The following is a 21,469-nucleotide window of genomic DNA, read 5'->3' on the forward strand; positions in this document are numbered from 1 at the left end:
ACAGAGAGAAAAGGAGCCCCTGCCAAGAAAGATCATTGATCAGAAATGCCAACCCTGCTTCTCCCTACAGATACGCTGCCCAATCCCACGAGCTTCCTAACAATCCCTGTACTCAAACCATTTCTGTATCCAGCTTTTCCAATTTTTGACAAAACTGGCTTGTACTGGTGTAAAAGCAGAGGACGCTAGGAGTGCTCAGCAGGTTGGGTGGCATCTGTGGGGAGGGGTGAATAAAAGTTGGCATTTTGGGTAGATGATCATTCATGATGGGGGGGGTCATCAATCTGGAACATTAGCTCTCTGCACAGATGCAGTGTTTTCTGTTCTTGTTTCAGATTTGCAGCATCTGTGTGTTTCTTTTAAAAAAACTTCTCAATCTTTGCCCATTTCTGACAGAAATCAGTTTCTCTCAAAAGATGCTACCCAATCTGCTGGGTTTTCTTAGCACTTACTATTTCAAATTCGCAGCAATTGCTGTTTTGTACATCACAACTCCTACAATCATTGACTTTAGTTCGCCTCCTTTATTCCCTTTAATAAGCAGTCAGTACTAATCTGGACCATCCATTTTCTCTGTCTCCACCCAAATGCAACCATTCCCTTGATTTCTCCTCAGCCCCACCCCCTTCTCTGCAACCTAAAACATGCCTTTCTAAATATTTCCAGTTCAAATGAAAGATCAGTGACCAGAAATGTTAACTATTTCTCTCTCCACAGAAGATACTTGACCTACTGAATATTTTCAGCATTTTCTACTTTATTTCCTTTTTAGTTTTACACCACACAGCTTAACTCATTCATTACTTTCAATGTTGATTGTCAAAAATGTCAGTGTAGAATTACTGAGGAGCATGTATGAAAGGTTATGTTGTAGATATTTTTTTAAAATTTGTCCCCAGACTGATTTCTTAGATTTCATCTTCAAATGGGATTTTGCATTTAATTTGTTTACTGTGGAATGTATTTACTCTGCCAAGTTTTTCTGTGTATGCATAAGCTGCGTTCACGGAACGGGTTTTGCCTTAAAGGATTCTTTTCAAAAGTCAAACTTGCACATATGTAAACACTAGAAAGGGAATACAATTAGTCTACTTCACAGAAAAGAAAAGAAAATGGGTGAAGAGTGTCAGGAGATTGTTTAGAGATTTAGAAATAATGAGGGGTGAAACATGACAGAAGCAATTGAGAACTTTGCAGAATATGCAAATGACATCTGAAGACACCAACAGTGCAGACTTCAGGGATTGAGGAGCAAATAGCCAATCAGACTGGAGAGAGCAAGAGCCGAAATATAGGGAGGGAGGTGTCACCAATGTACATAACAAGGTACTGCTGGTCAGTTACTTTAGCTTATGTAACAAAAATTTTAAACAGTGGATTTTAGACAATGAAATCAATATGAATGGAGTCACTAAATTCAGAAGTATGGAGGAATTAAGATTAATAGCTTAAATGGCTCTTACTTTAACAGTGCAATTGCACATGCTCATCTCTCAGTATCTGCTTTAGTAACTCCTTCAATATGGGTTTTTTCCTACCAAATAGTAAATTCATTACTAAAATAAATTTATATTTCCAGTTAAGATCATTTTCTAAACCAATACTGACATTGGAACCCCTTTCTTTCATCCCCTCCCTTTACCAATTTTCACACAACGTTTCAATGGCTTGGCACTGCTTAAAGCTTCTTGAACACTCACCTTAGTTTTGCTCATCGTGCTGCTAGGTTGCGACCCTTCAGTGGCAGCTTCACTTGTTACTTCTTGGTGTTGATTGGGAACTGCAAGGGAGCTGGAATCTCCCATAGCAAGACGAGGCACCACCGTCTGGGAGCAGGTACATACAGAATGGGGCAACTTTCTTCCAGAGATAAGGAACGTCTGCAATCCTGTGAAAACAGACAGGAGCTGCTCAAATCAAATTCCTTCACCACATTAGGAAATGCATAAATTAAAATCAGACCATGCAAAGTGAGAAACCTGTCCCAAAGCACATTTGTACTACAATGTTGTTCCAGCATATCTAATTGTAGTGTCAGATTTCCTGTTTTCCTCCACTTCTGTAGTTATTCACCTGCATTTGAGTTAAATTGACATAGTAATGCAGTTTCAATTTAAATGCAGACAATGATTTTGGAAGAGTAATAAACTGCTTAAAACAAAATCAATATAATGACACTATATTGAATAAAACAGCCAAGAACAATGGAAGTCAGTTGCTTAATGCAACACAGCTAATATATTCCAAATTTAGTCCTTGGAAGCGAGTCTGGCTTTACTTTTTTGGTAGCCATGGGCATCAGAACCCATTACGAGGAACCTATCATCATCCCAGAAATAAAAGAGAATGCCATTTCTAATAACATGAACCATACCAATCCTTCATTTTAAATGCACATCAAATGAATCACATTTTCAGGTCAGATCTTTATTAGTCACCTGTACATCGAAACAGTGAAACGCATCTTTTGTGTAGTGTTCTGGGGGCAGCCTGCAAGTGTTGCCACGCTTCTGACGCCAATATAGCATGCCCACAACTTCCTAACCTGTTCATCTTTGGAATGTGGGAGGAAACTAGAGCACCCGGAGGAAACCCACGCAGACACGGGGAGAATGTACAAACTTCTTACAGACAACGGTGAGAATTGAACCCAAGTCGCTGGTGCTGTAAAGCGTTATGCTAACCGCTACACTACCAGGCCTGCCCACATTTTCCTCCTGTTGGTACTCCCCTTCCCTCCTCTCTTCCCCCCACCCCCCCAGGTATTTCTTGCCTACAGAATTTCTAAGGCAACACAGCTGCTCCTAGAATTGTAACAATTCTTTCAGCAGTAGTCTAGAGTGACTAAGGGCACTTTATTCAAAATTCATTTTCTGACATCTTGACATTGCTTGCAAGGGCAACATTTATTGCATATCACTAATTGTCTCAAGAAAGTGCTGATGGATCACCCCTTGAACCACTCCAGCCATCTGGTGAAGGTACTCCCACAATGCTGTTTTGTTGGGACTTCCAGCATTTTAGATCCAGCGACAAGGAAGGAAGAAAAGAACAATACATTTCCAAATCAGGATGATTACAACTAGGAGAGGAACAGGCTGATCCTTTATATGCATAGGTGGTGCACCTATGCATCTAAAGCTCTTGTCCTCTTAGTGGGTTTGGGAGGCCCTGTCAGGGTAGCCCAGGCAAGTAACAGCAATACATTTTGCAGAAAGCATACATTGTGCCAATATTGGAGGGAATAAGTATTTAGGATAGTAACCTGCTTAATTGATATCTCATCCACTTTGTCCTGGATGGTGTCCATCTGTCTATGAGATGTTAGTGCTCTCTGTCCATAGATCTGAGTTAGAATCAATGTGAAATGTGAAAATCAAAAAAGTACTTAATGCCATAGGATACACGCATTACAACCATCTTCTGCATTTAAACTGAAACCCCAGTACTATATCCATTTAGCTCATCTCAAATGCAGATGAGCAACTACAGAAGTGGAGAAAAACTGGAAATCTCAATGAAATATGCTGGAAAAGCACAAGAGAAAACAAAGGCACATTGATCTATAACAATGACTTTCATTTATTGTAATACACCAAGATTTCAAGGACTCCTACTCAGAACGCTAACCATTCTATTTCATACGATGGATTATTTATTGTGCCTCAAGAAATCTTAGTCACTGGTTATCTACACAATCATCATGGATTTCAATGTTAGTATAAAAATCTAGTACTATATTTAATAGCAGATGCAAAATTAAAGGGGATTCCTCCATCTAATTTGACTATCCATTGTCTAAAGATGCTCCTCCAGAACTTGGAATTCTGGCATATCACACCACTAGGTGGAGGCAGGCAAGAGTTCACCTTATTTCCTACCCAATTATCAAACTGAGATGGTGAGTATCAGATACTAGTCTCTGGCTTTGATACAACACCAATTCCCTTCCTCACAATTAATATGCCACCACTCCTTCTACCTCCACCTCCCTCCTTATTTGAGTGAAAATATTCAGAGCCAAATTTTTAAAGTGCTGAAAAGTGATGCTCAAACATTAGACATTCAGTGGTCACTCAGCTGATGAGATGCTTTCCTCTAACATTACTCTAACATACAGTGCACCATAGGAACCAACAACAAAACTCCAGTATGCTTCTGTTCAAATTTTAGATTTTGATATCATAGAGAAATTGACTTTTACTGCAAGAGTATGGAACCCTTGGTCCAACCAGAGTACTGCATACAGTTATGGTCTCCTTTCTTAAGCTATGCTTGCTTTAAAGGAAAAGCAAAGAAGGTTTACTAGATGGATTAATGGGGGTTTAAAGAGTTGTCTTACAACAAAAGATCAAGTAGAATGGTCATATAAGTCTCTGGTTTAAGAATGAGAGAAGACATCAATGAAAACAAGATTACAAAAAGGGGCCTGGCAGGAATAGATGCAACATTATAAGATGCTGGTTACTTGGTGCAGGTTAGTGTGTGCACTTCTGGTTTCCATAATATAGGAAGGATGTGGTTGCACTGAAGAGTACAGAAGAGATTGCCCGTATTAAAAGGACTTCAATTATGAGAAGAGATTGGAATAGGCTGGATTTGTTTTCCATGGAGTGAAGAAGTCCGAGGGGGTGACCTGATAGAGTTATATCAGGTTGTAAGAGGCATAGATAGGGTAGATAGAATTTTTTTTTCCATGGTAGAGGGCATAGGTATAAAATGAGAGGCAGGAGTCGTAAAAGGAGATTTGAGGAGAAATATTTTAATAAAAACAAAGTGGTTAATACAACAAAGAGGTGTTGATGGAATCAGATATCATCACCCAGCCTATCCAAACTCTCCCCTTAACTAAAGCTTGTCATTCCTGGCAACAACCTGGTAAATCTCTTCTTTACTCTTTCTAATGCTACCACATTGTCCAGTTCTGCTCACCACACTACAGAAACAATTCTCTAAGTGTGGCCTAACCAATGTTTTGCACAGCTGTAACATGATGTCCTGACTCTTATACTCTCTGCTTTGGCCTATGAAGGCAAACATGCCAAATGTCTTCTTCACTACACTATGCACCCGTGTCACCTTTTTCAGGGAACTATAAACTTGCACACCAAGTCCTCTCTGTACATCAACCCTCACACTCTCTCTGCCATTTATATGCGCTCTGCCAGTGTTTGACTTCACAATCTTTCTAATCAGATCACCTACATTCTCATCCAAGTCATTTATATACGTATGACAAACAACAAAGGCCTTAGCACCAATCCCTGCAGTACACCACTGGTTACAGACTTCCAGTCAGGAAAAAAAACCTCTACAACTCACTGCTTCTCATCACCAAGCCAATTTTGAATAAAGTTTGTCAGACAAACTTTTGATCCCATGTGCTTTAACATTTGGGACCAGCCTATCATGCAGGACCTCATCAAGTGCCTTGCTGAAGTCAACATATATCACATCTACTACTGCCTTCAATTTTCTCAAATCTCCCAGGATAAAATCACCAAAGAAACTTTCAGCTCAGGGTAATGACGGCTCCACTAATCCAAAGGATTAGCATCCTGAATATGGCTTCAAACCAATTTTGCGACTTCATTAACACAAAAGCAAAAGGCAGAGAGGATGATAATTGAAAGTGGTCATTTTACGTAACACTCATTAAAATGACAAGAAATCCTTAGCTTTCCAAAGCATTCCTTGACATGGCAATAATGTAATCCTCCCAGCTGGTAATTCATCCAATTTTTCTTTACATATAATGTTAGAGGAGGAAAAGAAAATCAGCATGCAGATACACTGCAGAATGCAACTTGTTCATACCCTTCCAAAAGGGAATCTGATGTCTACACAGCGACTATAAACACTCCACCCCAACGAAGACTGCTCTACCAATTCTCTGAAGCACTTGTTCAGTTATCAAGTAAATGCTGAATACCTCTTTCTGGACTCTCCCAAATGAGCCAAGCTTTGGTACCATAGTCACTTTTATCAGGCAATTTTTAACTGTACATGGATTCTAGTGTGAACTGTCATGACTTAAAAACTTTTCCTATTCAAATCCTTCAAGTTTTTGTTTTAAAAATCCCCCACTATTCTTCAGTCCTACAACCTCAGAAATCTACATTCTTCCAACAGTGGTTCCTTGTGAGCCTCTACTCACTTCACTCCAGCAGCAGCTATGCCTGCATCATCTACACTGAGCTGTGAATTCCCTAAGCATTGTCTTCTGTTTTCTCCTGCAAAAACTTGTTACACAATTGTCCAAGCTCTTGATCTCTCTACCATATCAGAAGATGCACCGTGGAAATTTTTATCTAATTAGCTGCTATTTAAGGCCAGAATATTGGAATGCAGGCTTATGATCCATCACCCAGATTAGGCTACAAATGTACAAATTAATATGACAGCAGTGGGCTTTTGAAGGGAAGAGAGAGAATTCAAAGGATTCCAGGGATTTCCATTTCTTGTTAATTAAGGAAAACCCCAAGGCATTCTACATGTACTTGAAGAACAGAAGGATGATTAGGGTGAAGGTAGGACCGTTCAGGGATAAAGGGGCAAACAACATACCTGGAGGCAGAGGTAGTTTGGGAGGTCCTTAATGAATACTTTGCTTTAGTGCTCACCAGGGAGAGGGACTTTGACGAATATGGGGTCAGCATAGAACAGGCTAATATGCTGGAGCACGTCAGGGCTAAGAAAGAGGCAGTGTTGAAGTTTCTGAAAAACATTAGGATAGACAAGTTCCTGGGGCCAGATGGGATATACCCCAGGTTACTACAGGAAGCGAGGGAATAGATTGCTGGGGCATGGACGATGATCTTCGTGTCCTCCCTGGCCACAGGAGTGGTACCAGAAGATTGGAGGATGGCAAATAATTGTTCCGTTGTTTAAATAGGGATAATCCTGGGAATTACAGACCAGTGAGTCTTACATCAGTGGTAGACAAACTATTGGAGAGGATTCTCAGGGACAGGATTTACGAGCATTTGGAGAAGCATAGTCTTATATGGGATAGTCAGCATAGCTTTGTGAGGGGCAGGTTGTACCTCACAAACCTAATTGAGAATTTTTTTTGAGGAGGTGACAAAACAATTGAAGGTAGAGTGGTGGACTCTAGTAAGGCGTTTGACAAGGTTCCCTATGGTAGGCTCATCCAGAAAATCATGAGGCATGAGATCCATGGGAATTTGGCGGCATGGATTTGGAATTGGCTTGCTCAAAGAAGGCAGAGGATGGTAGTAGATGGAGAATATTCTGCCTAGAGGTCGGTGACTAGTGGTGTCCTGAAGGGATCTGTACTGGGACCCCTGCTCTTTGTGATTTTTATAAATGACTTGGATGAGGAAGTGGAAGGGTGGGTTAGTAAGTTTGCAGATAACACGAAGGTCGGTGTGGATAGTGTAGAAGGTTGTCATAGGTTACAACAGGACAGACAAGATGCAGAGCTGGGCGGAGAAGTGGCAGATGGAGTTCAATCCTGTGAAGTGATACACTTTAGAAGATCGAACTTAAGGCAGAGTACAAGATTTTATAGCAAGATTCTTAGCAGTGTGGAGGAACAGAAGGATCTTGGGGTCGAAGTCCATAGATCCCTCAGAGTTGCCGTGCAAGTTGATAGGGTGGTTAAGGAGGAGTATGGTGTGCTGGCCTTCATTAGTCGGTGTATCGAGTTCAAGAGCTGCAAGGCAATGTTGCAGCTGTATAAAACTCTGGTTAGACCACACTTGGGAGTAGTGTTCAGTTCTGGTCACCTCATTATAGGAAGGATGTGGAAGCTTTAGAGAGGGTGTAAAGGAGATTTACCAGGCTGCTGCCTAGATTAGAGAACATGTCTTATGAGGAAAGGTTGAGTGAGCTAGGGCTTTTCTTTTTGGAGCGAAGGAGGATGAGAGGTGACTTGATAGAGATGTTGATAGAAGCGTATAACATTATGAATGGCATAGATAGAGTGGACAGCCAGCATCTTTTTCCCAGGACGGCAATGGCTAATACCAGAGAACATCAGTTTCAGGTGACTGGAGGAAAGTTTACGGGAGATGTCAGAGATAGTATATACATAAACAAACACACACAGAATGGTGGGTGCCAGGTGTGGCTGTAGAGGCTGATACAACAGCAACATTTGAGAGACTCTTAGATAGGCACATGGATGTAAGAAAAATGGAGGGTTATGGGCTGTGTAGGAGGGAAGGGTTAGATTGACTGTGGAGTAGGTTTATATAGGTCGGCACAACATTGTGGGCTGAAGGGCCCATACTGTGCTGTACTGTTCTATGTTGTTCCTGTAAAGGTGAAACAATGTTTTAAACAGAATACCAAATCCATGTGGTCATGAAGTTTCAATAAACAGCATAGTCGGCGTGAACACAGGGCTGATCCTGGAAATATAAAATTTGTAAAGGCAAAAAGCTGAATCTCAAAAAAAAAATTGTGGCAGAACAACAAGTGACAGTTTAAGATAGTAAAATAAATGCACAAATAACTGTGTACAAAATGTAGTTTCCAGAAACTTGTGGAAGACAAATTTTTGAAATAATTTAAGTATAAAGTAGATTGGCTGGGGGTTGGGAGGGAGTGATGAATGTGGCTGTATTTAATTGACAATTGTTGATTATTTAAAGGCTCTGATTTAAAGGCAGTTAATAAAATTATTTTTCAGCAGTTAATGCATTTTAACTCCAACAGTTCAACATCAAATGCATTCCAATATTTCAGCCTTTATTGGGATAGTTCTGCTGAAATTCGATTTGATCTTAATATCAGGAAAGTTATGACCATTCACACATGGTACTTTTGATATCATCTCAAATTTGAACTTGTGTCATGAGTGATCTCTTTAAACTCAATAAGCCATAATGAACATACTTCAACAGGCATCGCTGAGACATTCCCCAGCCTACCACAAGCAAATATGGGGTTACGTCCATGCAATTGAAAACTTGTGCAGAATTCACAATTAATTCACAATTGCTTCACAAGCGCATCCCTATTCAACTTAAAAACTGACAGGTTGATAAATGAATCTTCAGTAAAGGGAGTGATTCATTCAAGAGTCGAAAAAAACTGCACAAAAGATTTCCTTCCCAAATTTACCTAGCCTGAAACAACAGGCTAGGTAGCTGCTAATGACTCAACTAGAGATTAAAAATGCCCACTCATTTCTTTGCCATAATTGTTGAGGAAACTAAGTCATTTCAAATTCTTTACTGAAGTGCTAAGAAACTATGAACAATCTAGTACTTTATTACCAGTTGTACACAAGCATGGAACGGTAAAGTGCATTTTTGGAGTCAGCCCATGACCACAACTATTAGAAGCACAGTAATCTCTAAACAGGGAAGTTCAAATGGGCAGTCCATTGAAAGTCCTTTTGAGTATACTTGACAATCCAAAAATAACTTGAGCCTGCATGTGGTGGTAATGAGGTGGAGTTGCAGGTTGTCCGTCCTTCCAAATTGTAGCAACAGAAGTCGGCATTAAAAATGAGTGGACAGCAGTAGAGGTACCAAAGGCTATTTGCTTTACAAATGTTTCTTATGTTCTTTGAATGCTGCACATACTCCAAATGCTGTCACACTGTTCAAAAGAACATTTCTTTTAGAACAACCAACGCAGATTTCCCCCATGAATGTGTTTTTAAACTAAATCAATGTGAATCACTATGCTTTGTTATATTCACTGCTGCAAGTACCATCTTGAGATCATCATCCTCTGATTTGGTATAGGAGGTCAAGCCATTACCTTACCTTTTGTTTTTACAAAGTAAATGACAAAGTGCTATCCAGCAAAATTTAGCTGCCCCCAGAAGCAAAATACAAGAAAGTACTGGGAGAAGCAAATGTCTTGCTCATAATAACTTCAGCAGTACACTTGACCTTAACCCAAACACTGTGGCTGGGCACCCTACAATACAAGGAACTGCCTGTGTACATTTGGGGTCATTATTTGTCAGTTTTTTTCTGGAGGATCCCCAACCATCCTCAGGGTGGTGCTGGTGAGCCATAATCTTAAATTCCTAGAGTCCATAAAGTGAACGAGTTGCCAGAATACAACCATGAAATCCCTGTTGCCATCTCCAATCCCACAAGCATTATTTTTGTCAATGCCTTCCCACTGTTAGACCCAAAAATTTCCAAAACTGGCACCAATCAGTTAGACGACACTTTTGTCCCAAATCCTTTCCCCTCCTTCCATGCCTGCTCAGTCAGACCCCATTTGCCAGTGTGCAATCTCAGCATCAGGTCCTATCCTCAGTTCAATTTCAAATGCTATTGTTTAGCAATCATGAACATTTATTCTTACCACAACAGTACAGTTTGACAATGCCCTCAATTCATTTTCAAAATCTTATTCATGTATTTATTCTAAGCTGGAATTTTCCAGTGTCCTATACATGCCTTCTAACTTCATTGAACAATATAGCACAGGAATAAGAGCTTCGGCCCACCATATCCATGCTGACCATGATGCCAATCCAAACTAATCCCATCTGCCTGCACAAATCCCTCCATACCCTGCCTGTTTATGTGCCTGTCTGAATGCCTCTTAAACTTTGTTATTGTATCTGCTTTCACCATTACCTCTGGCACTACATTCCTGGAACCTACCACTATGTAAAAAAAACTCCCCATCTTATCTTAAACCTATGCCGTCTAGTATTTGATAGTTCCACTCTGGGAAGGAGACTGATTGTCTCTGCCTCTCATAATCTTATATACTTCTATCAGGTTGCTCCTCAGTCTCCATTGCTCCAGAGAAAACAATCCAAGTTTGTCCAACCTCCCCTTGTAGCTAATACTCTAATCCAGGCAACACCCTGGTGAACCTCTTCTGCACCCTCTCCAGAGCCTCCACATCCTTCCTGTAATGTGGTGAAGAGAAATGCACACTGTACTCCAAATGTGGCCCAACCAAAGTTTTATATAACTGCAATATGACTTGCTGACTTTTATACTCAACCCCGACTGATGAAGGCAAGAGTACTGTACGCCTTTACCACCCTATCCACTTATGTTGTCACTTTCAGGGAGCTCTGAATTTGCACTCCAAGATCCTCCTGTCCATCAATGCTCCTGTCATTTACTGTTCACTTTCCTCTTACATTTGACCTCTGAAAGTACAACACCTCATACTTGTCTGGATTAAACTTCATCTGCCATTTCTCTGCCCACTTTTCCAAGTGGTATACATCTTGCAGAATCCTTGACAACCTTCCTCACTATCCACAACTCTGTCAAGTTTTGTGTCGTCTGCAGACTTACTATAATTTCATCCAAATCATATATCACAAACAAGAGGTCCCCAGCACTGATTCTTTGCTGAGCACCACTGGTCACAGACCTCCATTCAAAACAACATCCCTCCACTACTACCCTCTCATCTACAGCCAAGCCAATTTTGAATCTAATCCATTAAGTCACTATGGATCCCCTGCATCTTAATCTTCTGGATCAGCCTACTATGAGGGATCTTGTCGAAAGCTTTACTGAAGTCCACCTATACAACATCCACTGCCCTACTCTCATCAATCATCTCTGTCACCTCCTCAAAAATCTCAATCGAGTCTGTAAGACAATGACCTGCCCCGCACAAAGCCACTCTGACTACAAGTCTTTGCTTTACCAGATTTGAGGAGATCCTATCCCAGGCATTTTCTCCGATAAATTCCCTACCACTGATTTAAGGCTCACTGGCCTTTAATTTCCTGCTTTATCTCTATTGCCCTTAAACAGAGGAACAACATTGGCTATTCCCTAGTCCTCTTGGACCTTGCTCATGACTAAAGAGGATGCAAAGATCCCTGTCAAGGCCCCAGCAATCTCCTCTCTAGTCTCTCTCAATAACCTGGAATAGATCCTAACAGGCCCTGGGGACTTAACACTTTAATGCTCTTCAAGACCCAAACCACCTCCTTCTCGATATCAAGATGTTCTAGAATATCAGCATACCCCACACTGATCTCACTGTCCTCCAGGTCCTTCTCCTTGGTGAATACTGATACAAAGTACTCACTTAGTACCTTGCCCACTTCCTCTGGTTACTCTATTTTTAATGTACTAAATGCCTTGACATCCTCTTTAATTCTATTCACCAAGGACATTTCATGGCCCCTTTTAACGGTCCTGAATACTTTATTTTGAAAAAAGTTCTCACCTATTTATTTTGTACTCCTGAAAGGCCTTGTTTGATTTCAGCTTTTTAAACCTTATACACTTCCTTTCTCTTTATGACTAAACTTGCCACATCTCTTGTCATCCACGGTACTTGAATTGTGCCATCCTCGTCCTTCTTCCTCATAGGTCCTGAATTCTGACCAGCTGGTCTTCAAATGACTCCCATATGTCAGATGTGGACTTGCCCAATGACAACTACTCCCAATCTACTCTCCCCAGCTCCTGCCTAATACTGTTGTTATTTGCCTTTCCTCAATTTAGCACTTTCTCCCAGGGTCCAGTCTTATAGATTATGGATAACTATCTGAAAATAGAGTTATGATTACTGTTCCCAAAATGCTCTCCAACTTAAACATCAATCACCTGGCCAGGCTCATTTCCCAATACAAGGCCTAACATGGCCCCATCCTGCGTTAAGAACCCCTCTTGGATGTACCTAACAAATTTTGCCCCATTTAACCCTCTGGCACCAAGGTAGACCCAGTCAATATTGGGGAAATTAAAGTCACCCACTACAACTACCCTGTTGCTTTTACCTCTTTGTATAATCTTCATGCATGTCTGTTCCTCTACCTCCCACTGGCTATTAGGAGGCCTATAGTATAAAAGCAGCTTTGAATAACTGTATATCTCACACCAAGAGTATCTTACCACCTTTTTAAGTCAATATCCTCACCTAATTTACAGGTACATGCACGTCACCACAGCAACTTCTACATCTCAGTCCCTGCTTTTACATCATGGATCTTCTGTCTGTGCCACAATTGCATAAATCCTCTGCTTCACTCTCTCTTTCCATCTTCAAAATCTATTACTTTAATCATCTATCTTAACTCGAAAATAAAAACTGCAGATGCTGGAAGTCTGGAAATAAAAAAAAATGTTGTTAAAACTCAGATCAGGCATCATCTATGGAGAGAAAAGTTAACATTTAAGGTTAAAGACTCTTCATCAGAAGTATCCCCCATGGGTCTTTGACCTGAAACATAACTATTTCTTTTTCTACAGATGCTGCCTGATCTGCATTTTCTATTTTTATATATTTTCTACCATTTTATATATTTTCCGTTTTTATACCCATTTTAACTTGAAGTGGAATTGGCATCTATCACTTTTGGCAAGATTCAAGATCATAACTTGCTAAGAAGTGCTAAATAAAATGAAATTTACTGTTGTAGAGTGTTGAACGTAACCAAATTCATTCTACTTTGGTTATATTTTAAGACCTTAGAATCATAAAATCACCTATTGAAGAGAGAAGTGCAATTCCTAACAGAATTGCAATCTGAGAAGCCCTAATCACTCCTTTCAAATTCTCCTAGCAATGTATACATTGTTATCTCTTGTATGTTGAAGCACACACAATTGTTTTATCAAAACATAAAGCAAACATTTAACTAATGAGTTTGTCGATTCCTAAAATAAATTAACCTCATGGATTAAAGTTGATAAACTATTTGAAGGCATTAGATGAATAATGTAATCCTAGCAATGCCCAAGAATCAAGTTAGTTTTTGCTTTCATTCTAGGAGTTTATGAAGGACAGTGTAGAGGAAGGATGTTAGAGTATTGCAGTTCACTTGATGTCCTCAAGTGTGTTTTTTTTGCCTTGCACCAGATGAATGACATTATTGAAGATCATTGTAAATTCTCAGTTCCAGTCTCCTTTCCATCTGATCTTCTCGCACTTCATTGTTGACATCACTCTCTAGCAAAGATGTAAACAATTTAGGTCCAGGGAAGTGACGCTCAGATCTGAGAAAATAAACCAGTCCCTCTGCTTGGTATCTCTGGCATTTCCTCTAACCAACAAAGTGGACGAACTGTGTGTACATCACAGTGAGCCCCCCAGCCCAATAAATCAGTGTACCATGCTAATGTCAATATTGGATAAAATGATTTGCAAAGCTACAAAATATTAAATTAATAAAGGATTAAAAATACTAACTAGTGGAAAAACTATTCATTGCAATTCAAAGTGAAGGCCTGGAGCGCCAAACTAAAACATACATTAGTATAATACTGGCCTCTCAATGATCACTTCCAAGTGCTGCAACCTGCATTTTCAGTCATGCAAGTCTACTTCAAAGTACATCTCGAGTCTCTTACTATCTTACACACATGGAAGAAAATGGGTCACTACAGAAACTGAATAAATCACCTTAATTCTCTAGTTCCCCCATACATCCTTGAAAGACATCTTGCCCAAGTACATTTTATATCTAATAGGAACCATGGAGCTAGAAATAATGCTATTTTAAAAGCACAATTTTGTCTTCAAATGTTATTGTGAATAGAAGGTGGGGACTGGACTGTTGGCAGTAGTTTCAATAAAGTTTTACACCAACTTTTGAAGTTAATGTACATGTGCATATCATTTCCCAGCAGCACAGCACCTACAGAGCTCCTAACTTGTGAATCGGTTGGGGGTGGGGGTTGGAGAGAGAGGGCAGGAAGGCGAGGTTACTTTGCAGCTGAGTAACCCATGGCTCTTATCCCCATGGCTCAGCAAGCTCCAGTGGAGGAGAGTTGATTACCTGTGACACAGTAACTGGGTCTCTACTCTGAACACAATGCCTACACAGAGCTCTGCACCTTGAGACCCCTTGCTCCTCACATTCTGTATATACAGTGCCCCTTCCCACACTGGATAATATTAAATTAAACAGCAGTTATGTTGCAAAAAACCAACTGGATTTAATTTCCACAAACTAAAGTAATAACTGATTACACTGGGTCAATATGGCACTTCAAACCACTACAAATTTGCTCCATTATTGAAACCTGTAAATTAACATTAATTTTAATAATTCAGTGCATAAATCTTCTATTGTTACCCCATGTTCAAATTTTGACTACAGTTGTCAATTCTGAAGTGACAGCGCATGAGTTATTCTTAGATAAATCTGGTTTTCTGGACTAATTTGGGAGCCAAGGAAGTCATCTGAATGATTGCAGGGAACAATCTGCTCCAGTTGGCAATAATTATGGAAATCAAGTAACTTATTCAAAAAATCTAGGTAGTCACTAAACAGGCCCAATTTCAGAAGGGCCTGCCAGGTGCTAAAGTCTTGGCTCCCAAGGTTCCCCAGGTGATATCTATTGGCAGAATGTAAAGGACAAGCTAATAAATTTTGTATTTGCTGGCAGTGCACTGGCTCTCCAGTATACGGAGTCTCAGCAAGCTCAGATGTGGTTTCCTGCTGACAGGCTGCTGCTCTGTTTGCTTTAACTACATTGCAACAAACAGGGGCTGTGAACCAGAGTAGAAATAAATAGCCAGAGCACTCCAAATTGAATTGTATAGGAGGAAAGGTGTACAGAATGACAGTGCATGAGAACATGAAAAAGAGCAGGCGGCCAATTATGCCTGCTCCACCATTCAATATGAATATGGCTTATCTTTTACCTCAGCTCTGACCCCACTGCCTTTGATTTCCTTTCATCCAAACACCTAACCAACCTTTGTCTTGAATATGACAGAGTCTCCACATCCCTCTTGGATAGAGAAATGGGTGAAGGAAGTTCTTCTCATCTCAGTCCTGAATGGCCCCTACCCTTTAGTTTATGACTGTAACATAGCCCCTAACCATTTTAAGACTGACCTCTGCTTCTAGAAATTGTAATAATATCAGTCTTGACAATGTAAGTGCAGCAATAAGAATATGTTTTAACAACAATCACCCCTCATTCTTTTAAATTCTCTAGAGTATAGGCCCAGTCTGCTTAATTTCTGTTTAGAGGGCAAACCCTTAACGCAATAATCAATCTGCAAACAGTATGAGAGAGATGACATGCACACAGCAAAAAAGAAACAATGAATGGGAAGTACTGAAGACTATTACTATAACCTAGATCAGATCACAGGATTAAAGTTTAGAATTTTAAAATTGGTTGAACAGTTGCCTCAAAATGCCACTGTGATTAAGTTAGTTTCCCTTGAAATGGATTGTTAACAAAAATGGACAGATTTAGCTAGGTAAAATTGTGAAATCTTGGGATCCCTCCCCAGATCTTCATAAATTATCCTTCCAATATTTAAAAATGTTGTTGTAATCAAGACAAAGTTAAAAATAACTTTGTTTTGATTTACTGATTTGGAAAATAATTCCCGGCAACCCCTTCATTGGAAATTGAAACACAATTTTAAAATGCTTCCAACTCCCTTAAGGATCAAGTCAGCACCACTGCACAAATCAAAGCAACAAGGCAGAACATCGTTAATTACTCACATATAGCAAGGAGGTAGCTATCAGTTTAAACCTGTTTAAAGGAAATCAGGAGGAAAAAAAGTCAACTGGAGTTTCCAATTGCAATCTACATGTGGGTAATGGGCAAGAGTTGTACCAAACTGAGTTGGTGGTTTCTTTTATCTTGCCCGTGGCAGCTCTTTCCAAGAGCAAACCAAAATCTACTCTTTGCCTACAGCCTTCTGTCTTCTTAGACTATAAGATAATTACTCCAGCTGCAGGTCTAACTAGTCACAGTTTCCAAGTAACTTGCACATAAGACCAAACATGTCTAATAATCCAAATACAACTGCTGCATAAAAGATTAATACATTTGTGTAATAAAGGTTGAGCAGATTACACAACACACAGGACAACACACTACAAAATCTTTCCAACTTCTATGAAAATTGATGCAGGAACCTCTGTCATGAGTGGTGCCAATTAAATTATCATAGTCATAATTCTGTTAATTGAAGTCCACATACACATGCAAAGCATGAAGCACCCATGAGCAGTGATACCTCCTGCAAAGCTGTGGATCAGTTCAAAGCTAACAGAGGTTTAGGAATAAAGGTTTTGGCCATTGGAAATTACAAGTGTAACCTGACACTTCAAATTACCCATAAAGTAGGTAATGCATATACTTAAAAAAAATGCAATAAAGGAAAAATTGGAAAGACATTTCATCCTCCAGGTTCCATCACTAAGCATAAAAGCATGCATTCAGAGAAGCCTAGGCATCTACTCCAGATGCTTTCATCCTTGACTTCTTTCTGGGTGAATTGTCCACTTACGAGAGTGGAGTGTGGTTAACTTGCATGTGATTAAGCCTTCACATGTTGTTCCTAACTACTAGACTGATACCTCCTTTGAAGCCTGAATATTAAACTGTTATTGATTTGTCTGTTTTTTTTTTGCCCTTGGCACAAGAATCCAAATCGGGTTAACTAACTTGTAGTGCCAAGCATAGCTATGGTATTTGGCCATGACTGAAGAACAGAGTCCAGTTCTAGACTCAACTTGAGGAAAGAGGTGGCTTTGGAAAGGCTGCAGGAGATTTAACAAAATGATTATGAGAATGAGGGACTCCAGTTATGTGAATGGGTTGTTCTCCTTGGAACAGAGGAGGTTGTCAGAAGATCCAATAGGAGGTATTCAAAATCATGAAGGGTATAAACAAAACATAGAAACTTTACAGAAAGTGTGTGATTTTCTAGAGACTTTTATAGAGTGCTGCTGTTTTAGGCACCTAGGAAATGCAAATTGGAAACAAAACCTGAAGAGTTTAAATAAACAACAGAATGTTCAGTGCTCTATCTATTCTTACCACTTGCTACAGAATTGAAGGCTATGTCTCAAACTTCTGATGAAGGAAGCCAAGTCAATACACGGAAATTGAGATTCTGGCCTGCTCTCCACCAGAGGAAAAATCCTTATTTGTGATCTTCTGAACCTCCTCTTATTACCAAAGTTCTCCTGGAATTCCTGTGGATTGAGATCATCTCACAGAACAACCAATGAGATTTTCATTACCTAATAGATGCAAAAAGTGTGTTAGGAACAATATCACACCACTTTCTTGGACCTATTAAAGGCCACTAACACAAATTGCAAAGCTTTGTGGACTGGTTGCCCCACAATATTCTCAAGGCCCTGAGGTTTCCGCATGACTTGCTAACTGCTAGCATTCTGAAATATTTCAGGGACTAACGCATTCATCATCCACACTAAAAGTTGAGCAAGGGGTTGCTAAAAGTTGAGCAAGGGGGTGTCATTACTCCAGCCTGTTCTCTTTGTAGTTTTCAAAGACCACCTTCCTGTTGGAAGTGACACCAAAAAAAAATTGTTGGGGGTGGCTCTTCACTTTTGGATTGTCTCTGAAAACCAAAGCTCCATGGCTTCTGTCACTGCCCTCCATAAGACTGGCAATTGTGCCATCTTTTCACATACCAAGAATAACCTCCAGTTTGTGCATCTCTTTGCAGAAACTTACTGAAGTCTGGGATTCTCAATCAATATACAGAAGATCATGGTGCTTTATCACCTATTTAAAACCCTGCAAATAACCCATCACAATTCAGCCAACAACACTCTAGAATTTACAACTGAAAGACATACTTCCAACACAGTTGAGCACTCCCCTGATCTCAGCAACCACATTTCCTTAACTGTGAACATGATGAAATTCAGCATAGGATCCAGTACTAAACATTCAAGTAGATGCCTACTTCAGAGAAAGCACCTTACTCTCAAAACTGAGGAAGGCCCAGGTCCAACTTCTAGCTGATGCTATCCCCTACTCATATACCCATTGTCCAGATTCCAAGACGACAACATTGGGTTGGATTCCAGTACTTATTGTTACCCCACAAAACTGGCCCAAAAAGGTTAGAGCCGGTGGGATCCAAGGCAAATTGGATGCAAGAGTGGCTTAGTAATATGAGACAGAGGACGATATGAAGAGTATTGTTTTCGTGATTGAAAGGCTGTGACCCACAAGGATTGGTAATGGGACCCTTTCTGTTTGCTATATAAATTAAGGATTTACATGTTACTTTAGGAGGGATGATTAGTAATTTGCAAATGACACAAAAAGTGTTTTTTTTGATAGTGAGGATCGTCTCAGACTACAGAGAGACAGAGAGCTATGGATCAGCTAGTACACTGGGCAGAGCAACAGCAGATGAAAATTAATGTTGATATGTACAAAGTGATGCATATTGGGAGATCAAACACAGGTAGGACATACACAATAAATGGTAGGGCCCTGGGGAGCATTGAGGGACAAGGGGAATTGGTGTACGTCCAAAGATTCCTGCACAGCTAGATAGGGTGGCAAAGGTAGAATGCTGGATGCTAGCCTTTAGCTGGGGCAGAGAATACAAGAGCAAGGTAGTTATGGTGACATTGATGACATCTCATCTAGAATATTGTGTGCAGTTTTGATTTCCCATAATATAGAAAGGACATTATTCTGGAGAAGTAGAGGAGATTCACCAGAATATTGCCTTGGATGGAGTGTTTCAGTTATGAGGAGAGACTGGTTAGGCAGAGTTTGTTTTCCTTAGAGCAGACAAGGCTGGAGGACCTGATAGAGGTGTACAAAATTCTGAGTATAGGTAGCAATAGATAGTAATAAACATTTCCCCACAGCTGAAATATCTTTAACCTGGGAGCACAGTTTTGAGTAAGGAAATACAAGGAAGAATATTTTCATGCAGTGGATAGCTGTAATTTGGAATGCACTGCCGAGAGGGTGGTGGAGGCAGAGACTCAAAATGCAAGCATCCCAACAACCACTTGAATCATCAAGGAATAGAAGGCTAGGGACCAAATGCTAGCAAATAGTATTAATATACATGGGTACTTGATTGTCAGCATGGATAGGGTGGGTCAAAGTGCCTCTATGAATCTAAAGTAGACTTCTCCCTATTTTAACAAAAAAACTGAACAGGCCAGTAAAGAATACGACTTTTCCCATGGGCCTTGTGACAACTACTTCCCACAAGCAGCTATATTGACCAAATATAAACTCTTTAAACCTTGAGAGTATGGACATTGTCCTTTAGTGTTTCAACTGTAAAAGAGCACCTTTAGGTGCAGCGTTCTCTCAGTATTGCACTGGGAAGTACCAGGCTAAATTTTCATGCTCCTATTTCTGGAATGGAATGCAGCATCCTGACTTAGAGGAAGGAGTCAGTTGTTAGCACAGAAATGGGACCTTCAGCCCACCAACCTCCATGCCAACCTTTTTTGCCCATCTACACTGATCCCATTTGCTGCACTAGGTCCACATACTTCCGTTCCTTGCCTATTCAAGTGCCCATCTAAATGTCTTTTAAGCTGTGACTGTACCTGATTCTGCCACCTCTTTTGGTAGTATGTTCCAGATATCAACCACTGCAAATAAGTACAGAGGGTCGCGTTTTAGTGAACGGGTCACAAAAAGCTAGCAGGCAGGTTCAACAAGTAGTTAAGGTGGCAAATAGCATCTTGGCCTTCACTGCAAAAGGGTTGGAGTTTCAAAACAAAAGGGAGGTTTTGTTGTAAGTGTACAGGGTGTTGGCGAGACTTACCTGGAATTCTGCGTATAGTCTTGTTCCCCTTACCTTAAAAAGGTACAACATTGGCGTTGACACAAAGGAGATTCACCTAGCTAATTTCTGGGACGAGAGGGTCATTATACCAAGCGAGGCAAAATGGTTTGGGTCTGTATTCCTACAAGTTTAGAAGAATGAGGGGTGACCTTAGTCAAACATACAAGATTCTATAGGGGCTTGACAGGGTAGATGTTGGGACGTTTTCACTCGTGGGAAAGTCTCGAATAAAGGGACATAACTACAAGAGGCTGGTCTTTTAAAACTGAGCTATGAAGAAACTTCTTCTTGTGGAGGGTGGTGAATCTCTGGAATTCTTTGCCCCGGTGTGTGTTGGAAGCTGGATCATTAGAAGTATTTAAAGTGGAGGATAAATATTTGATAGGTCGAGGAACAGAGGGGTATGGAGAATATGGAAGCATATGAAAAATATCACTAATATTAAGTGGTTAGTTTAAGTGGCAGGTTCCAAAAGCTGTAATGCGCCACCCCATATTCAAGTAATCAGCTTCCCCAAATTCCAACACCTCCGATATGCCACCACCAAGCACTTCATCTTCTCCCCTTTCAGCATTCTAAAGGGACTGTTCCCTCCGAGACTGAGTATACTTCAGTCTCCAACAATAGCTATTTTTCAGGGCACCTTCCCATACAACTACAAAAACAGAGAACCCTTGTACGTCCCCCCCTTTCTACTGTCCAGAGCCTCAAACACCCTTTCCAGGCAAAGCAGGAATTCACCTTTACTCCAAGTTTAGAATAGGATGTGTTCTGCTTTCTACATTAGGGAAACCAATTTGGGTGGCCACTAAGTAGAACACCTCTCTTCAGTCCGCAAGAACGACTTTGAACTTCCAGTTACCCATCACTATTTCATGGTCCCACTTTTGCTCTGACCTGTCTTTGATCTTCTATAATAATCCAAAGCAGCAGAAACTTAAGGAACAGAAGGTGTTATTCCAACTAG

At 40.3% G+C, this 21,469-nt stretch overlaps 1 protein-coding gene across 2 annotated transcripts in view; it reads right to left on the reverse strand.

Annotated features, from left to right (window-relative positions):
* The window catches only part of adcy9 (adenylate cyclase 9), a 111,829-nt gene that overhangs the window by 45,109 nt on the left and 45,251 nt on the right, over window positions 1-21,469 (reverse strand). For both annotated transcript variants that reach the window (XM_052022104.1, XM_052022103.1), the window contains exon 2: window positions 1,701-1,888. In XM_052022104.1, coding sequence (XP_051878064.1) covers window positions 1,701-1,888 — 188 coding nt within the window. The remainder of the gene's footprint in view (window positions 1-1,700; window positions 1,889-21,469) is intronic.

This window comes from Pristis pectinata, chromosome 8 (genome assembly GCF_009764475.1).
Source record: "Pristis pectinata isolate sPriPec2 chromosome 8, sPriPec2.1.pri, whole genome shotgun sequence".
Classification (NCBI taxonomy): Eukaryota; Metazoa; Chordata; class Chondrichthyes; order Rhinopristiformes; family Pristidae; genus Pristis; species Pristis pectinata.